Consider the following 16,203-nt stretch of genomic DNA (forward strand, 5'->3'; position numbering starts at 1 on the left):
TTCTTGTGCTTCTGTTATACCGTAGTAGATCTGGGGAGATTTCGAGTTAAACAATATAGAAGCTAAGGCCACTCGGCTTGGACTTTCTGACGATTATAATTTTCATGAAGCCAGTATTTGCTTGAACATGCAGTTCAACAGTTGTCGAAGAGCAGGAGGTGGTTGTGGTTTGCGTTTTGTGTTTTGTGTTTTGTTATTGAGACAGATGCTGAAGCCAATCGATAAAAGGTAAGATTTGTTTGGTTCTGTCCGTGGTTCATGCAGGGTAGGGCAGAAGAAACTGCTCACAAAGAACCGGAAGGAGCCAGGGCCCAATACTCCCTCCCCTAGCATGCTGCTGTGGACCTAACTCTTCTTGACTTAGGTCTTAAAGGTCTCACTTCCCAACAGTGTCGTGGACTGGGGACCAAGCCTTTAACAAATAGGCCCAGGCATCTAATGTATGTAAAAAGATGGATGCTATATCTGTGATAAATTAGGTCAGAAAGATTTTAATATGACTCCCAAAATAGAATACTAAGAAAGGTCATGTAAACTACAACCCTAATATTAAAATATATAACAATTCTTTAAGTTTACAAAACCTTTTAATAGGTTTAATAGTTTAAGTCCCTGAAATAACACCGAATGTATCGTTGGCAAAGGCACTGTTCCCGTTTTATAGAGAACAACTGGAAATCTAACTGAAATCCGTCCAGTACTTCATGAAGTCCTAGTTAGGTAATTATCTATTTGGGGGTGGTCATAGGGCTTCTAGTGCTGCAACGAAACACCATGACCAAGAAGCAAGCTGGTGAGGAAAGGGTTTATTCAGCTCACACTTCCACACCGCTGTTCATCACCAAAGGAAGTCAGGACTGGAACCTGGAGGCCGGAGCTGATGCAGAGGCCATGGAGGGAGGCTGCTTGTGACTTGCTTTATGCTCAGCCTACATATAAAACCCAGGCCTACCAGCCCAGGGATGGCACCGCCCACAATGGGACAGGGCCTCCCCATTGATCGCTAATTTAGATCTTACTGAGACATCTTTCTCAACTGAGGCTTCTTCCTCTCTGACGACCCTACCTTGTGTCAAATTGACATAAAGCCATACAGTACCGTAGTCAAGGCCTCCTGAAGAGAATAGAAAGTATTCCAGTAAAGATATTTTTCTTTAAAAACACGAGGGCTCTTACACATCTTTGAAATGTCTGTATAGCAGAAATAGGCTATAGTTTTAGGCCCTAACTCTATTTCTAAAAAGGAAAAGAAAAGTGTGGGGTTGAATGAATTAAGAGCTTATGAAATTGTTTTTTAATGATCTTAAGTGTTTATATCTGATGTTTACGAATCAGAGTTTCTTTGAGAGAGGGGTCACTCTTTCACCCCTGACGAGACTCTAGTCACAGAAGAGTTAAGTGACTCATCCAAAGTCAATAGTCAAACATGGACTCTGGGACTCGAGCCTAGACTAAGCCCCTAGATGACTTGACTTCCCTAACTATTGGTTATGTTATATTTCCAATGACTGGAAAGTCTTGCTGGCACTAAACCCAGTTTCCCTTACTGTGTAGGTGGCATGGTATTAAGGAATTAGCATTTCAGAAATGGATGCAGAAAATACCGAAAAGCCATCACTCTTGAGAGATACTCATACAATTCCTCTGTGCATATGAATGTATAGTGCTTCCCCAGCTTCAAAATACTTCCACATAAATTATCTGACTTAACCTTTACAGTAACTGAAAAAATGTAAGGTCAGTAGAATAGACACTACCTTTTCTTACGTATATAAAGAGAATCGAAGTTTGGGGCATTTATTATCTTTGGTCATAGATGAACAAATCTGCTGGAAAACAATATCTTGGGGACGAATGTGCTCTATATTCTGGTATCAGGATCAGAATCAAAAGGCCTACAAATACATACAAGGTTGTTTTGTTTTGTTCTGTTTTGGATGGTGGTGGTTTTTTGGATGTTTGTTTGTTTTGGACTATGATATAACCTGCTGTAGAATTTTCTCGTGTCATAGCAATGGGGCATTTGAAAAGTGGCAAACTGAAAGTCTTATAAAGAGCTCCAGGCACTGACAGTTCTTAAAATCCAACTCTTCCACTCTACCTGTCATAGTTTTTGTCCCTATTCCTCAGAGACTGAAATTTAAAAACCAAACAATTCTGTCGTTCCAGAATGGGAGTTCAGAAAATTCCATTCATTCAAGATAGGACCTTCCTGTGTGGGGCAGCCACTTAGCCCTCTCTTCACCAGGGGTCTTCAATTTCAGCAACCAGGATTGACCTGGATCTTATTTTAGATCTTAGTACTAAAACAAACAAACAAATGAAAAGTCCTGTGATTCTAAAGGGAAACCACATTTGCATTTCATATGCATATGCATGAGAGGTTTTTGTGGAAATTACCTGTCTGTTTGGTGCACATCGTTGTGTGGACGCACTAGAGTAGATTGACTCCGTCTACCTATGCAGAAGCTTGGGTACTGAGCTTTTCAATAACTTCCCAGTGGATTTAAACAGTTAGCATTAAAAACACCAGCCAGTGGATATTTTTGGAAGATCACCCAGTGAACTAGTTTTGGGGTAGCCTCCTAAAACCCTGTGCATGTAAAGTTTTTGTTGTTGTTGTTGTTGTTGTTTTGGGTTTTGTTGTTTTTGGTTGTTTTTTTGAGATGATCTGGCAAAATGAGTTCTCTTTATTTTATTTTTTAATAAAGAATGAAGTCACCCTTTCAAAGCAAGTTAATTAGTATAGTTTGCTCCTTTGGCAAATATTTTCCATTTTCTTTTTGGAAGCATCACATTATATTAGACGTCACCACGAAATAAAGACCAGTAGAAACCATTGACGCCATCCTTAGTGGATATAAGAAGCAACCAATCAGATAATGAGTTCTTATTAATGAGGAGGAGGACATTGAACACAATTCCTGTACAAATCAAAAGAAGTAGTGGGTAAAGGGGTAATCAGGAAAGCTTTGTTGGGGGAGGTTTGCTATAGAAAATCTTGGTGAGACTCAAGTGCTGGAAGAAACGCCAAGTCTGACACCTGATCCCAAGATCCCACAGCATGGAGGAGAGAAGCAACTCATCAGGAGGTCCTCTGACGTCCACATGTGGCGGCACCTGCCACCGAGAGTAAAGCACTCAGCCTCAGTAATCTGTTCACGTGAGCCTGTACCATAGTCAATGGCAAATACAACTATATTGATCTACACCGACTCTGTACAATAGGTTTTCACATTAGCACAGGAAAGGGGCCCTGCCCTTCAGGAGTTTCTATTTACCCAAGTTCTGGAAGGTTGGTCAGCTCCATTTGCAGCTTCTTGACTTGGAATCCCATACACATTCCTCTTGGGAAAAATGCAGCCCTTGGGGTGACAGCGCAGAACTGTCGGTCGACAAATAGGCTGGGAGATGGAAAACCAAGTCTTCACTCCCAACTGGCTGTGTGACTGGCTGTGTGATTCTCAGAAAACGGAGAGTTTATCAAAGGCCTTGACACCCTTCTCAAGAGCAACCGAAAACACGAAAGCCTAAAGGCCTTCGGGAATGCTCACTCTGTCTTTGGGCATTAAGGCCATCGCTCACACTCCTGGGAAGTTGATTTGCTCAGCTGCAATGAAAACAATTAGACCTCTTTTGTGGAATGTTTTAAGGGTTAAACGAGATGGCTGTCGGCGTGGCCAGCACATAGGACTTGGCATGGAGCGACCATGCCCAGTATTAGCTGGACCGAAGCGAGAGGAGGGTGTGCTTAAAAGGACACTGAATCTCCAGGATTAAGATTGTATTTCCTGGTTGTTTTTGTGTTTTGTTTTGTTTTGTTTTGCTACTTCTGTAATTTTTAATTATGTGTATGAGTATAGTGGGTGGGCATGTGTGCATACAGATACCCACGGATGAGGCGTCGGATCCACTGGAGCTGGGGGCCGCAGGCAGTCGTGAGCTGCCTGAGGTTGGCGCTGAGAAGGGCACCCACTGCTGGGTCTGCACAGCCCTGCTGCTTTATTTCTTAAAGAAAGAGAATCCTAACATACTGCTTGCTTTGCATGGCTTTAAAGTCACTAGCTTCTTTAATACTACGTGCTGCCGTACGGGTTTGAGACAGTGACCCTGCCTCTGTGTGTGTGTGTGTGTGTGTGTGTGTGTGTGTGTGTGTGTGTGTGTGTGTGTGTGTGTGTGTGTGTAAATAAGGGGCCTAAAGCACTCTTTGAACACCCCTTCAAACCAACGCCTTTGCAATTAAGGGTATTGAAATTCACATGTCAGAGGAAATATATTCTCCCAAACCCTTCTTCCCAGCGCCTCCTTTTGCAGTAAAGCATTAATTTACTTACCAACATTTGATTAAACTCTTAAGGTCCGAGCCTAGGAGGAGGCAGTGGTGGACAAAGGATTATTGTCATTCATCACCAACACACTTAAGTCGTCCCCTCCAGTTGCCTATGAAGGATTAGCATCGCCCTGAAAGGGAGCAGGACAGAATAAATTGCATCCCTGGCCAAAGAACCGCCAGCTCCTTTCAGCCGGGGGCACATAGCGGGAGCTTTTCCCATATTAGCCAGCTTTATCTCAACTTCTGGGCAGGGCCTACATCTGAATTTCATGGGTTTCAGGATCAGTCAAAATAGAATTGTAGGGTTGCGGAGGTCAGAGGCCACCTCTGTCAAAGGGTAGTGACCTTAACAGCAAGAGGTAGCAGAGCCCTCTCCCACTTCCCCCCACACCCCAATGACTTCATTCTAGTGAATGTTGGCTCATGGCTCCTTCCCTGTGGTGCTTTTTTTTTTTTTTTTTAAATAATAAAAATCCCCCTGAGACCTGCTTTAAAACAAAACAAAACAAAACAAAACATTATTGGTTTCCTTTCTGCCTATCTCTTTGTAGAATAACCATATCCCGGCCCTTGCTCCTGTATTGGCCATGCATGCATTCCTTGGAAAATGACGGCGGAAAAGCTGCCATTCTTGTACAGTGTCACCTCGGGTGGAGGGGAAGAGCTGCAGTCCCGTTTAGGAACTGCCTTCGTTTAATGAGCATAGTTTCCCAGAACTCCTGAATGTGGGTCGGTCGGTCGGGGCCCAGTAGGTCGTATTACCCCGGTCAAGCTTGATTTAGAAGCTGCAAAGCTTCTTAGAGAAGAGCAACGGGGTAGGGTGGTATAGGAACAAAGGGAGACAGGAAGGAGGCCGTGTGCTGTAGGAGAGAGAGCCCAGATGGACCTGGGGGTAGTGTCCAGATCACAGTGCTGCCCTTTAAGCTGTGCGCCCTTGAACAAGGGGGTGAAATCAAGTGTGGAAACCACTGCCAGGCAGGGAAGTGATAACGTGGATGTCTGATTTGCCTGGTACCTAGCAGACCCCAAGCAATAGGATAGGTGTGTTTCAGAAATGTCCGAGACCACTTGTGATTGTTCTTTTCCAGGTTAGGCTCATGCCAGGACGTCTTAGATACCAACCTTCAGAGGGGCACGGTTTGGCAGTTTTTTGAGAATGAACTTACCTCCAGCTTTTCTCAGGCCTTCCCATGAGATCATTATAAATACCGTCCATCGGTCGTGCAGCTGTTTCTGAGACTGATTTTTCTCACCCCTGCTGTCATGGTCAGACCTGATTTTTTTTTTTTCCATAATAGATCTCAAAGAGCTGGTGTTAGCTCTTGAAGCGTTTCTAATGAGAAAGGGGGTGGAAGACTGGGGAGTCCTATTTCTCCCGCCCACCCCCTCTCATCACCCACACTCCCTTCCTAGCAACAGTTCTTAACTAACTCCGGAGGCCCACATCTTCTGCCCCACCTACACCGGCAGCAGCAAAATGTGGGGGTGGTAGGGTTGGGAGGGGGTTCTGGGGTACAGGAAGAGAGTGGGAAAGAGCTCGGGAAGGAGGTTAGCAAAGCACAAAAGGCTCTGACCTCCGAGGAACAAGAGGAATCCCCAAGGACAGTGTCCAGGCTGGCCGAGCCTGGGAGATTGCCAAGGAAGCCAAGCTGAGGCAGCCTAGGTTAAAAGAGTAATGCAAAGTGACAGGGTGGTGTGGACAGGGAGCAGGGCAGTAGCAAAGAGGGGACAGTTAGTCTGCTAAGGAAACCAGTACTGTAGGCTGTAGGGAAAGAGAAAGGAAGGAAGGAAGGGAAGGAGAGAGGGAGGGAGGGAGGGAGGGAGGTAGGGAAGGGAGGGGAGGGAAAGGAAAGGAAAGGAACGGAAAGAAAAAAGAAAGGAAGGAAGGAAGGAAGGGGAAGGGAAGGGAAGGGAAGGGAAGGGAAAGGAAGGAAGGAAGGAAGGAAGGAAGGAAGGAAGGAAGGAAGAAAGAAAGGAACCCTGTGAAGTAGGTCCCTGAATCTTAGAGCTTCGAGGTGCAGTGCCTCTGTCACAGTAGTACATCCACTGACACACTAAGTCACATCCTTTCTAGAAAGGAATGTCCCTGCTACATCCTGTCTTTGGTGGGACCAAGATTTGGCTCCTTCGCCACTGCTTCACGTTAAGAAGCCAATAAGAATTTACCTCTTTTAAGTTTTTTAAGCTTCTGATGATTTCCATATTTGAGCCATTTATTCAGATCTCGACAAATCTTATTCAATTTCAGGGAGCTTTCCTCTGGGAGACCCGTGACGACTCCTTCCTTTCCCCTTTTACCCAGAATCAAGCCCGACCCCCCAACCCCCATCTACCATTCTAAAATTGCCATCTGCCAATGAGAGGAACTGAGACCTGAGGGCCCCCATCCATCTCCAGCTTCACGGCAGCCATTTTGATAAATCTAAAGCCAGTTCTGAACAGAGGGAAAATTGCAGAAGATTGCTGGTGGGAGGAGGGAGGGAGGGTAGGGTTGGACAGGAGGCAGTCGTGGGGTCTTTGGAGGTGATGGGCAGGTGTACCAGCTGCGCTTGCAGGCATGGACCTCAATCTGTGTGTTGGCACCAGCTGGAGAAGCCATATCTTCTCCCTGCGACTGCCTTCTTGAATCACTGCCCAGCTGCCAATCTAGCCTGACTGTTCACTCCCAAAGGCCTTGCTTTTTCAGCATAAACACCACGATCTGAAATCTCGGTGCCATGTAACATGGCTGCTTCAGGCCCCGGATAGGAGGTAATTGACCCAAGGTCATATGGTGGTGAAGCAATGGCTACCCGAATGATTTGGGCCTGTAATCCCATGGTTGGACTTACTCAATGGCAGACATTCTGGATCTGCACGGGTTGTGGGCTCTGAGGGGCCACACGTTCCCTTCCTATCTAGATCTGGGATGACTACAGGTCTGGCACAGCACAGCAGGACAAACGCTAAGGGTGTCACCGGGCTGCGACGTGGGTGAGCCGTCCTGGCTGACGGTCGTGACTTCAGCCAGTCTCAAGCTGTCAGAGGCCCTTTCAAGAGAAAGTCCCATTGCCAAAAAGCTCTTCTGTTTTCCTCTGACAAGTGACTGGCCCCACTCCCAGTTACCAGCCTTTCCCATCCTCACTCTGGTGACCAGAGAGGAACCACCAGGAAGAGCGGGTGTATTGGGTCCTGCCCCACAACAGCTGTTTCCTTCCCTAGTCAGAGCCTTCCCGTCTTTTAGGGTGAAGGTTTTAGAACAGTTGGGAACACAGATCGTGCTCTCAGCGCCTGGAGACGGGTCCCCCGAGCACTGGAGAGGATGCTGTATGTCCACCAGCCCCCTTCTTAAGCTGCATCTTCCCTGGGACCACTCGTCCCTGGTTGTGTCCTGAGGGCACCAGAGAAGGTTTGCTCCCTGGGAAAGGTCGAGGAGCCCCTTGTCTGTCTCTTGGCCTCAGGTTCTCGTTAACCGTGATGAGTTTCACCTAAAGGCCTGTGCGGCAGCTAATGAGCTTTGCCTGGTATTTGTAAACGGGCATTGTTTATCTTGTTACCTGGCGAGAGGATCTGATAATGACTTGGGCTTGTTGTTGCTTTGTGGGATTTTGTTTTTGTTTTTGTACCGTTGAGATAAAGGTCAGACTTCACCACACCTTCTTGAGACAGCGCTTGCTTTGAAGTCTGAGAGGCCAGGAAGGCTGGTTATTCTCAACAGTGGCTAAAGTCAGATTTTCCTTCATCCTCTCTCTTGCTTTCATCATTTAAAGCTAATGGATTGTGGACAAAAGGTCAAACCAATTTACCGTGGGAGAATGAGATCCAGCATCTATGTGCATTTTTTTTTTTTTTTTGGTAGACTAGCACGGCTGAATACATTTAAAGGGAGGCTATGTATAACATAAATAATTTCCATCTTAAAGTCAGCTCGCAGGTATAAACATGTTATGTAATAGCATGCACGGGCTTGGCTTTAAAAAGAAATCTTTCAGAATGCAGATTAAGCTGTCACATTCTCATACCTTCACACAGTCACTGCTGCACAGGCTTCTGCAGATCTGTGCCTCTGGATCTCTCTTAGCTGCTGGGTCCTTAACATCTGGGCAAAATGAAACCTTTCCCCCCCATCCTGCTCCCCTTCAGCCACAGAATCGAAACACTGTGCTGGAGGAGAACTTGATTCTCGTTAGGAACTCAGTGATGTTACTGCTCTGTTTATTCTCCGTTAAAGCAATGTACTCGAAATATCTTCACATCCCATGATCATGAAAGCATCGTGAGCTAAGTGCAGGGGACGCTTCCTGATGCTGGTACCGAGGAAGAGCTGAAAGGCCTTTCACCTTTACTGAGAGAAGCCAGCAGACAAACACAGGGCGGATCCCGGATCTACAAACCTTCATCCATGCTCACCCCATCAGCATTGGTCAGGACAAGTTGGTAGGGAACCGAGTGACAAAACCAGACAGTCATTCAAGGCTTTTGTTACTGGCTGGCTGGCCGGCTTTTATTTTTTTTGAGACAGGACACAGGCTGGCCTTGAACTCACTATTCTCCACTTTCAGTCTTCTGCGTGCTGGGATCCCGGACATATACCATCACACCCAGCAAGCCTTTTTAGTTTTGTTCTACTCATTCCCCAAGAATTTAAGAATGTTATTCAAATTGGAGACACATACCCGGCATTATCAAGTGTGAATGAAAAACGGAAGCTGGTCACTTCAATCCTTTTTATTTGAGTGTGAAACCATTCATATCTTGCACAACTGTACAGATAGTGAAACCATCCATATCTTGCACAACTGTACAGATAAAACTATTTCCATTTTAGCTGTAGACATGATTATCACACTGGGTGGTGTGATCAAACATTTTATTTACAGAACATTTGCTAAAACATCCGGTGTCATATTTCCATTTATTTCTTACCCATAGGGTAATAGGTCCACCATAATTGCTTGGTGCATCTTATAATACAGAAGGAAAACCTATGTTAATCTCTAACAAACCACAAATAGCTACAAATCTGACAAAAAAAATACCTAAGAAAAAATTTCCCAAAGTACAATACATTTTTTATTTCCACACATACACAGTATAGTATAGACTCAAAGGCACCGCTTTGAATTTTTTTTCTAGCAAAGTGTCGGAAAGTATTCTAGTCTTATGAAGAAACCAGACAGTTGTTTTCACACTTGGTGCTTGCTAAGTGAAAGTTTGATCCATCCAGCTTCACAAAGTAACACAGCGGAGGACAGTTTTTAGTGCCATAAATCCACATTTCTCACAGAACTTAAGAAAACCCTCTCCTGCCTTTTGCTGATGCTAGCCATTGTGCAAACTCAGGACAAATCCTTGTACATAGAAGAACTGGTCCCTACAGACATTAATCAACTAAAGGCAATATATAACAGGCCTCTTCGGTCCCTCAAAAACAGTGCTTACAGTCCAGGCCATGAAGGGACTATGGCAGGTGCAAGCGGAACTTAGGGGGAGCTTAGCATTTGCAGGAATTTCTGGGACTCCAGGAAGTAGTAATGACGTCACCAGGAAGTAGGGATGTGGAGAACATGTCTGAGGGCTGGTAACTGTACAGTGACGTGACAGACAGGTGAATGCTCTTGGTAACTCATGTGCCCATCCAAGAACACAGACCAGACTCTGGCTCCAGTATCCATCCTTCAAGACTAAAGAGCTTTGTCAACAAGAAAATAAGTACCCTACAGGGAGTGGTTGCCATGAAGGTCATGGAGCAGAGGAGGAAGGCACAGAACGGCCTGCCCAAGATAGTGCTCTATAGAACCAGTCGAGTCTGGCTTGGCTATGGGACCCAATCCCACTGACTTGTAGGGAGTCCTCTTTCTGAACTAAAGTCTGTTCATTCCATGGTGAACATCCTCTTGTTCATTAGGCAAATGGATGTTTAGGATCAGCCCGCAAGTTATGATGTATTGAGATAAAGTCTTCTGGAGGGTGGGTACTGGATTTATTATTATTATTAATTATTAATATTAAATATGGATTTCTATGAAAGCAGTCACTTAGCCCATCCAGTGGAGGCCTCTCCGTTGATGTAAGCAAAGCCAGGAAAGTGTTGCATGTGCTCGTACTCAGAATTCCTGCGCGTGGTCAGAGGGGTGTACATGTCACTGGAGTTTCCATACCTCGTGGAATGCACAGACGGGCTTGTGTAGCATGCGTTGGCTGTCGGCACCTCTGGCCAGCGGGGAGTGACTGGGGTAGGATGTAGCCTGGGAGTGCTGCTCATCAAACAAGGTTCCATCCTGGAAGTGGGGCTATTGAAAGGGTACTTGTGGAGGAGAAAGTCCACAAACTTAAAGTTAGCTCAAAGTCACATGCACCCAACAGCAATCTTATTTAAGCTAAAACACTTCTAGATAGTATTCGCGGGAGTTGATGGCAAGGAATCAGTGAGCCAGGGTAAACTTTGGTCCAAGGAAGCAGTCAGTGGATAAGTCATAAGGGTCTTCAGAGCCAGAGTCAGGCTGCTGTTTCCTCAAATCCAAAGGGAGGACCACCCCCAGCTAGGAATACAGAGGGGGAGCGTTGGCGGGTGGTAATGGTGTGGCGGTGGGTGTGCCTTTGTGTGGACCACACTAGCAAGTGTGTCCAGTGGAGTGCGATTGCACATGGGCGTGAGTTCTGCCATTCCCTATGGAGATGCGACAAGTCCTATTCTATCAACCCAGGAGAACAGCACTCCCAGGTAAAACACAATGACATTAAAAATAGCATTTTACAGCTGAAGTCAATCATGAACTGCAGCCTAAAAACAGGCTTTGGAAGGGAAAGCAAGCCAGCAGCTTCAAAGGTTATTATTAGTGCCTGTCATTGAAGGAACATCTTTCTTTTAGGTTCACATTTGTTGGAGTCCTGGGAGCTAAGCAAGGAGGAAATGGTAAATTACCAGGCTTTGTGCGAATACAGAGGAAGGAGTCAAGAAGAGACGGGGTTGGGGGTAGGCAGGAGAGGGGTACTTTGGGGGCAAGTCAGACCAAGGAACAGAGACGGGAGGGAAGACTTTCAAGTCTGAGAGCTGCTCTCTCCTTCTTCAGTGTCAGCCCTGCAATCTGGCCCTGTCAGAATGATCCGAAGGGAGGAAGGGGAGGAGCTAAGGGTCCCTCTGAGAGCTGACATTTGCAGGCCAGTCAGCTCGGAGATGCCCTTGCTCAGCTCAGGGCCAACGAGAACAGGAGCAGTGAACAGGGATGACAAGGGCAGCGGGGAGGAGAGGGTGTGTGAATTCTTCTGCTCCCCATCTGTCTTCCCTGACAGTTGGAGAGTGGAGCCCCAAGGGATTAGGTGGGAGGCTGCCTCCTGTGAGGGAGACAGACAGGCTGAAACCTAGACAGCAGAAGATGCTGGTGACAACATTGGCTGTTCCCCAGAGGCGGGCAAAGGAGCCCCTCTGCCTCTTGGAGCTGATTCCGGGAGGTGGGGGGGGGAGCAGGAGACAGAGGGGAGGGTTGAAATATGTGAAGAGCACCGAGAGGGGGCTCGGGTGGAGCAGGGAGAGCTTTCCCCTCAGGTAGGACCGCATGCCTTACTCAGCAAAGGACAGCCGCCGCCACACAAGAAAAGAACAGTTAAGAAAGAGGGTGTAGAAGCTGTCTGGGAACTCCAGGGAGAAGGACCAAGTGCTGTTGCCAAGGAGACTGCAGACAGCATGCCAAGGCTTTCATAATCCCAAATCAGATCTGCAGCCGTGGTGCAGACCCATGTGCTGTGCATGCAGCATGAGAGGACCCACAGGATACTATTCGAGTGTAGGCATGGAGGGCCTCCAGGCCTGTAAATAGTTTCCCAGAAAGAAAAGAACCAAGATCCAGGTATACTAAAAAGATGATATTAAGAAATCATCAACAGTGCTCTCCCAACTCTGGGTCCCTCTTGCTAGTGTAGAGGTCTCACTTTTTATCTAGGGGGTACATGAGCTGGTCCTCCCTTTCTATATATTAATTCCTAAACTAGCCTTTTGCCCAGTTCCCACCACATGTGCCTTTTCACCATGCTTCAGCTCTGAGCGCAAACATCAGCTCCTTAAGTGTGACATTTCTGGACATCCTAGCTCAAGAAGCCAAATGGCCCGCCATCTCCATCCAGCCTGGCAGCTTTCTTCACACTGGCGTCTATTCAAATGCTCCCTGTTGGGTTCAATGTATGTTCCCAAAATTTGGTGCAGAGGTTGGCACCTGATAGATGCCAGTCATATCTGGTGAATATACACTGGGGCATTTAGGATCGTAGAATCTAAATGCATATTGTAGACATTGCAGAAACTGTGCCCAGTGTCACAGAGCATGAAAACCCAGACCTGGGTAGCAAGATGTCCCCATATCGGTCTGACTGACCTATCTGACTCCCACTCCCAACCACATACATCTTCTTCCTCATCATGCCTCTTCCTCCTTCTCCATAGAGCTAGGCCTTGGAATGCTGACCCAGTCCCCTCTGACCTTGACTTGGGTAGGTAAAATGTCACAGTATGGACTTGGAACTCTTCCCATCAAACTCAAGAGAGTGTAGTTGTTGGGCCTCATCAGGGACCCTCACAGCACAGCTGTGCCCAGAGGTTGTGTCATCGATGCAAAAGAGCAATTGCCTGGAAATGAGACTGGCTCAAAATATCTCCAGTGTGACAATACAATTCTGTTACCAGCATGGAAAATTCTGTCCCATTAGGTCAGCTAATTGCAAATGAGTCAGTGACCACTTACCCCCTGGTGTAAGAGACCATTGAGAGGCGAGATAGGCAAAGTGCCTACTGCCTGGGCCTAATGATTAATGTGACCAATGAAGACTTCTTTCTACATAGTCTGCTGGAAGTGGAGCGGCTGTCCAGTAGCATCCACCTCACCTTTCACACTTAACATCTGGCTTCATGCAAGGCCCTTAAGCATGCTGGGTACAAACTCTGGGGTATCAAGAACTCAGGCCAGAATAAAGGAGCTTTTGTGGACAGCCTATGACAGGAAGTTAGCAGTCTCCTCTCTCTCTCTCTCTCTCTCTCTCTCTCTCTCTCTCTCTCTCTCTCTCTCTCTCTCTGTGGGGGGGTGTTTAAAGTAGTCATCTAGAGTCTATGTTGTAAGTCCATCTTGGTTGTGACTGACTCTTGGCCTCTTTGGAACTGTATTAGGAAGTCTATTTTGGGACACAACTCCCCACTCCAGGGGCCAACTTTCCTGCACATGCAAAGGCAGAGTGAGCCCTTTATCCCTGCCTCTCACCACATGCTCCGCACTTGAGCAGAGGGTGAAAGGTGGCTGAGGCAGGAGCACAAACCATTTTCCTATGAAAGGCAGCTCTCACTGTCCCAAAGGCCCACCAAGCACTGCCTCCCCCAGGTTTCCTCCTCGCCTCTTCCAAAAGAAATCATGGCTCCCCAAAACTCTTTGCCAGACAGTCCACATCTGCTGAGTGCTCAGGGTCAAGATTAAATGAATTGATGAGAAGCCACTTAGAAACCGTGCTGTAAGTTTTCAAAGTGTGTTGGCCTTTCCCAGTGTTCTCCACTTGGAGGGGCATAGGGCTGTGTTCTCTTAGTGATCAGAAGAGCCTTGGCGGCTGACTGGGGGGTCCCAGTGCTTATTTTACAAGTGGTGGCAGTGGCCTGCTTGAGGCCACATGACAACTCAGTGCTCAAACAAGGTCATTCGTTTCACTGACAAGTATATCCTAGGACATCACTAAGGGCCAGGTCTCACTGGGTCCTGGGGCTGGAGCCGATGAGCAGAAGGACCTAGGTGAAGCCAGTTCCGTGAGGAGAACACGTATGGACCGTAAGATTCTGTAAAGTCGAAGATTACTGTAACCGGATGACAATGAGGAATGGTAAGTGCAAACACTGTGACCTGTGAGCCAGACTTCGTTCTACCCTGGATTAACTACCTGGTCTCGGCCACTGTTCCCTCTGAGGCATTACTGCAGAGTGTCTAGTAATGCGTCTCACTTTCCAGATGAGTCAGGGAGCTCAGCACTCATCAGAGGCAGGCCTGGGATTCGAACCAGGGGAATCAGCTCTGCACTCAGAGACTTTGCAGTGTTACTGTTGGTTGGTACGTGAGCATGCATGTGTACATATGTGGCATGTGTCTGAAAGTGTGTACCTGTGCGTGTTAAACCAGAGAACAACCCCATGTGTTTTCTTGTAGTTCAGTCTACGTTGTTGTTGTTGTTGTTTGAGACAGGGTCTCTCACCGGCCTGGAATTAACAAAGTCGGCTGACTACTCAGGGCCCCCGAGTCCCAGGTATCTGTCTCTGTCTTCCCAGCCCTGGTGTTAGAAACACATTCTACTACATCTAGCTTTCTTTTCCATGGGTTCTAAAGAACAAACTCAAGCCGTTGTGCTGACAAAGCAAGAACTTTACTAGGCTGTCTTCCTAGCCGTGTGTGTGTGTGTGTGTGTGTGTGTGTGTGTGTGTGTGTGTGTGTGTTGTTTCTTTACTCTAGGCCAAGATGCCATCCCAAGGTGGAATAGCCTAAGAAAACTTGGTAGTGGCACTGGCTGTGTGTGGTTGGAGCCAGACAGATGAAGCTGGCACTGGCCATGCCATCCTTGCTCAGATGAGTGTAAGGAGGTGCTTTGCTGTCTCAGCTGAGTGTGTTCCTAGCCATATAGATGTTGATTGATCACATGACTTGTGGGTCCATGTTCACTTTTATGGTTGCCGACAGGGTAAGGATTGCATGGTCAGGGGTTGACGGGCACAGCAGTATTTCTCCACTGGTTCGGCAGTTCTGAGAACTCAAGCCGGCCTGGAGGTCTGCCTTTGTGTTGGCCATAAGCAAGCACATGCTGCTCAGACGAGCACTGCCATCAAGCACGAGCATATTCTCTGTGAAGAGCAAGGGGACGCAGGTGGTTTTGATCGTGGCAGTGCCGGGAGGCATGTGAAGACCACAGTCCTTCCTTGGACATATGGTTCTTTCAAGCCAGCTTAACAGGTAGTAATTTGCAATCTTGACTTACAGCACTTTTGTGCTGAAAACCAAGTACATTTCTTTAAAATTGCTATTTTTCTTCAATTTAGACCTACCTCTTCCTCATCCCCATGAACCTACTTCAGTGACGTGTGCCATTCCCTCACCAGGGACTGCAACGGCTTCACCTTTGCTCTGGGAGGCTGACTACGCAAGCCGACAGTGGGTTTCAGCCTTGCACACTTAGCCGTAAATCAAAGAACTTGAATGTGCATGTCTCTCTTCTCTCCTCTCTCTCTCTCTCTCTCTCTCTCTCTCTCTCTCTCTCTCTCTCTCTCTCTCCTCTCCTCTCTCTCTCTCCTGGGCATGTATTGAGAATACTCTTGCCAATCTCTAGGCAGTGGTTTTAGGACACCGGCATGGGGCTGGGCTGGGAGTTGGAGAACTGTGCTCCCGGCTTCTTTGCTGGCTTGGGTCACACAGCTTTCTGTGGCTGCTGCTTCATCTTTAAGAACTTGGGGAAAAAAGGCCGTCTTCCTGAGGTTGTTATGGGAACAAATGGGCCCATCTATTTCAAATTGCCTAAGGTGCAAGTTCCTTCAGTCTTAATGGGAAAATGAAACAAAGGAAGCTTTGTCTTCAGACAGGACCTTCTCTAGACGAGGGACATTTTCAATACCGACCTCACCCAATATGGGCACTGATATGACACAATTAAATTTACCACACTTTACAAATAGAGACTAATGAAACCACAAGGTGTGTGTGTGTGTGTGTGTGTGTGTGTGTGTGTATGTGTGAGTATCTGTGTATGTGTGTGTATGTTATGTGTGCGTGTGAGTGTGTGTATGTGTGTATGTGTGTGTGCGTGAGTATGTATGTGTATGTGTGCGTGTGAGTGTGTGTATGTGTGTGTGTGTATGTGTGTGTACGTGTATGTGTTCGTGTGTG

At 46.8% G+C, this 16,203-nt stretch overlaps 1 protein-coding gene across 2 annotated transcripts in view; it reads right to left on the reverse strand.

Annotated features, from left to right (window-relative positions):
* Positions 1 to 9,022: 9,022 nt before the first annotated feature.
* Rfx4 (regulatory factor X4) overlaps positions 9,023 to 16,203 on the reverse strand; it is a 156,859-nt gene continuing 149,678 nt past the window's right edge. For both annotated transcript variants that reach the window (XM_032910419.1, XM_032910429.1), the window contains one exon: positions 9,023 to 10,619. In XM_032910419.1, coding sequence (XP_032766310.1) covers positions 10,347 to 10,619 — 273 coding nt within the window. In that variant the 3' untranslated portion in view covers positions 9,023 to 10,346. The remainder of the gene's footprint in view (positions 10,620 to 16,203) is intronic.

The sequence above is a fragment of the Rattus rattus genome, chromosome 1, assembly GCF_011064425.1.
Source record: "Rattus rattus isolate New Zealand chromosome 1, Rrattus_CSIRO_v1, whole genome shotgun sequence".
Classification (NCBI taxonomy): domain Eukaryota; kingdom Metazoa; phylum Chordata; class Mammalia; order Rodentia; family Muridae; genus Rattus; species Rattus rattus.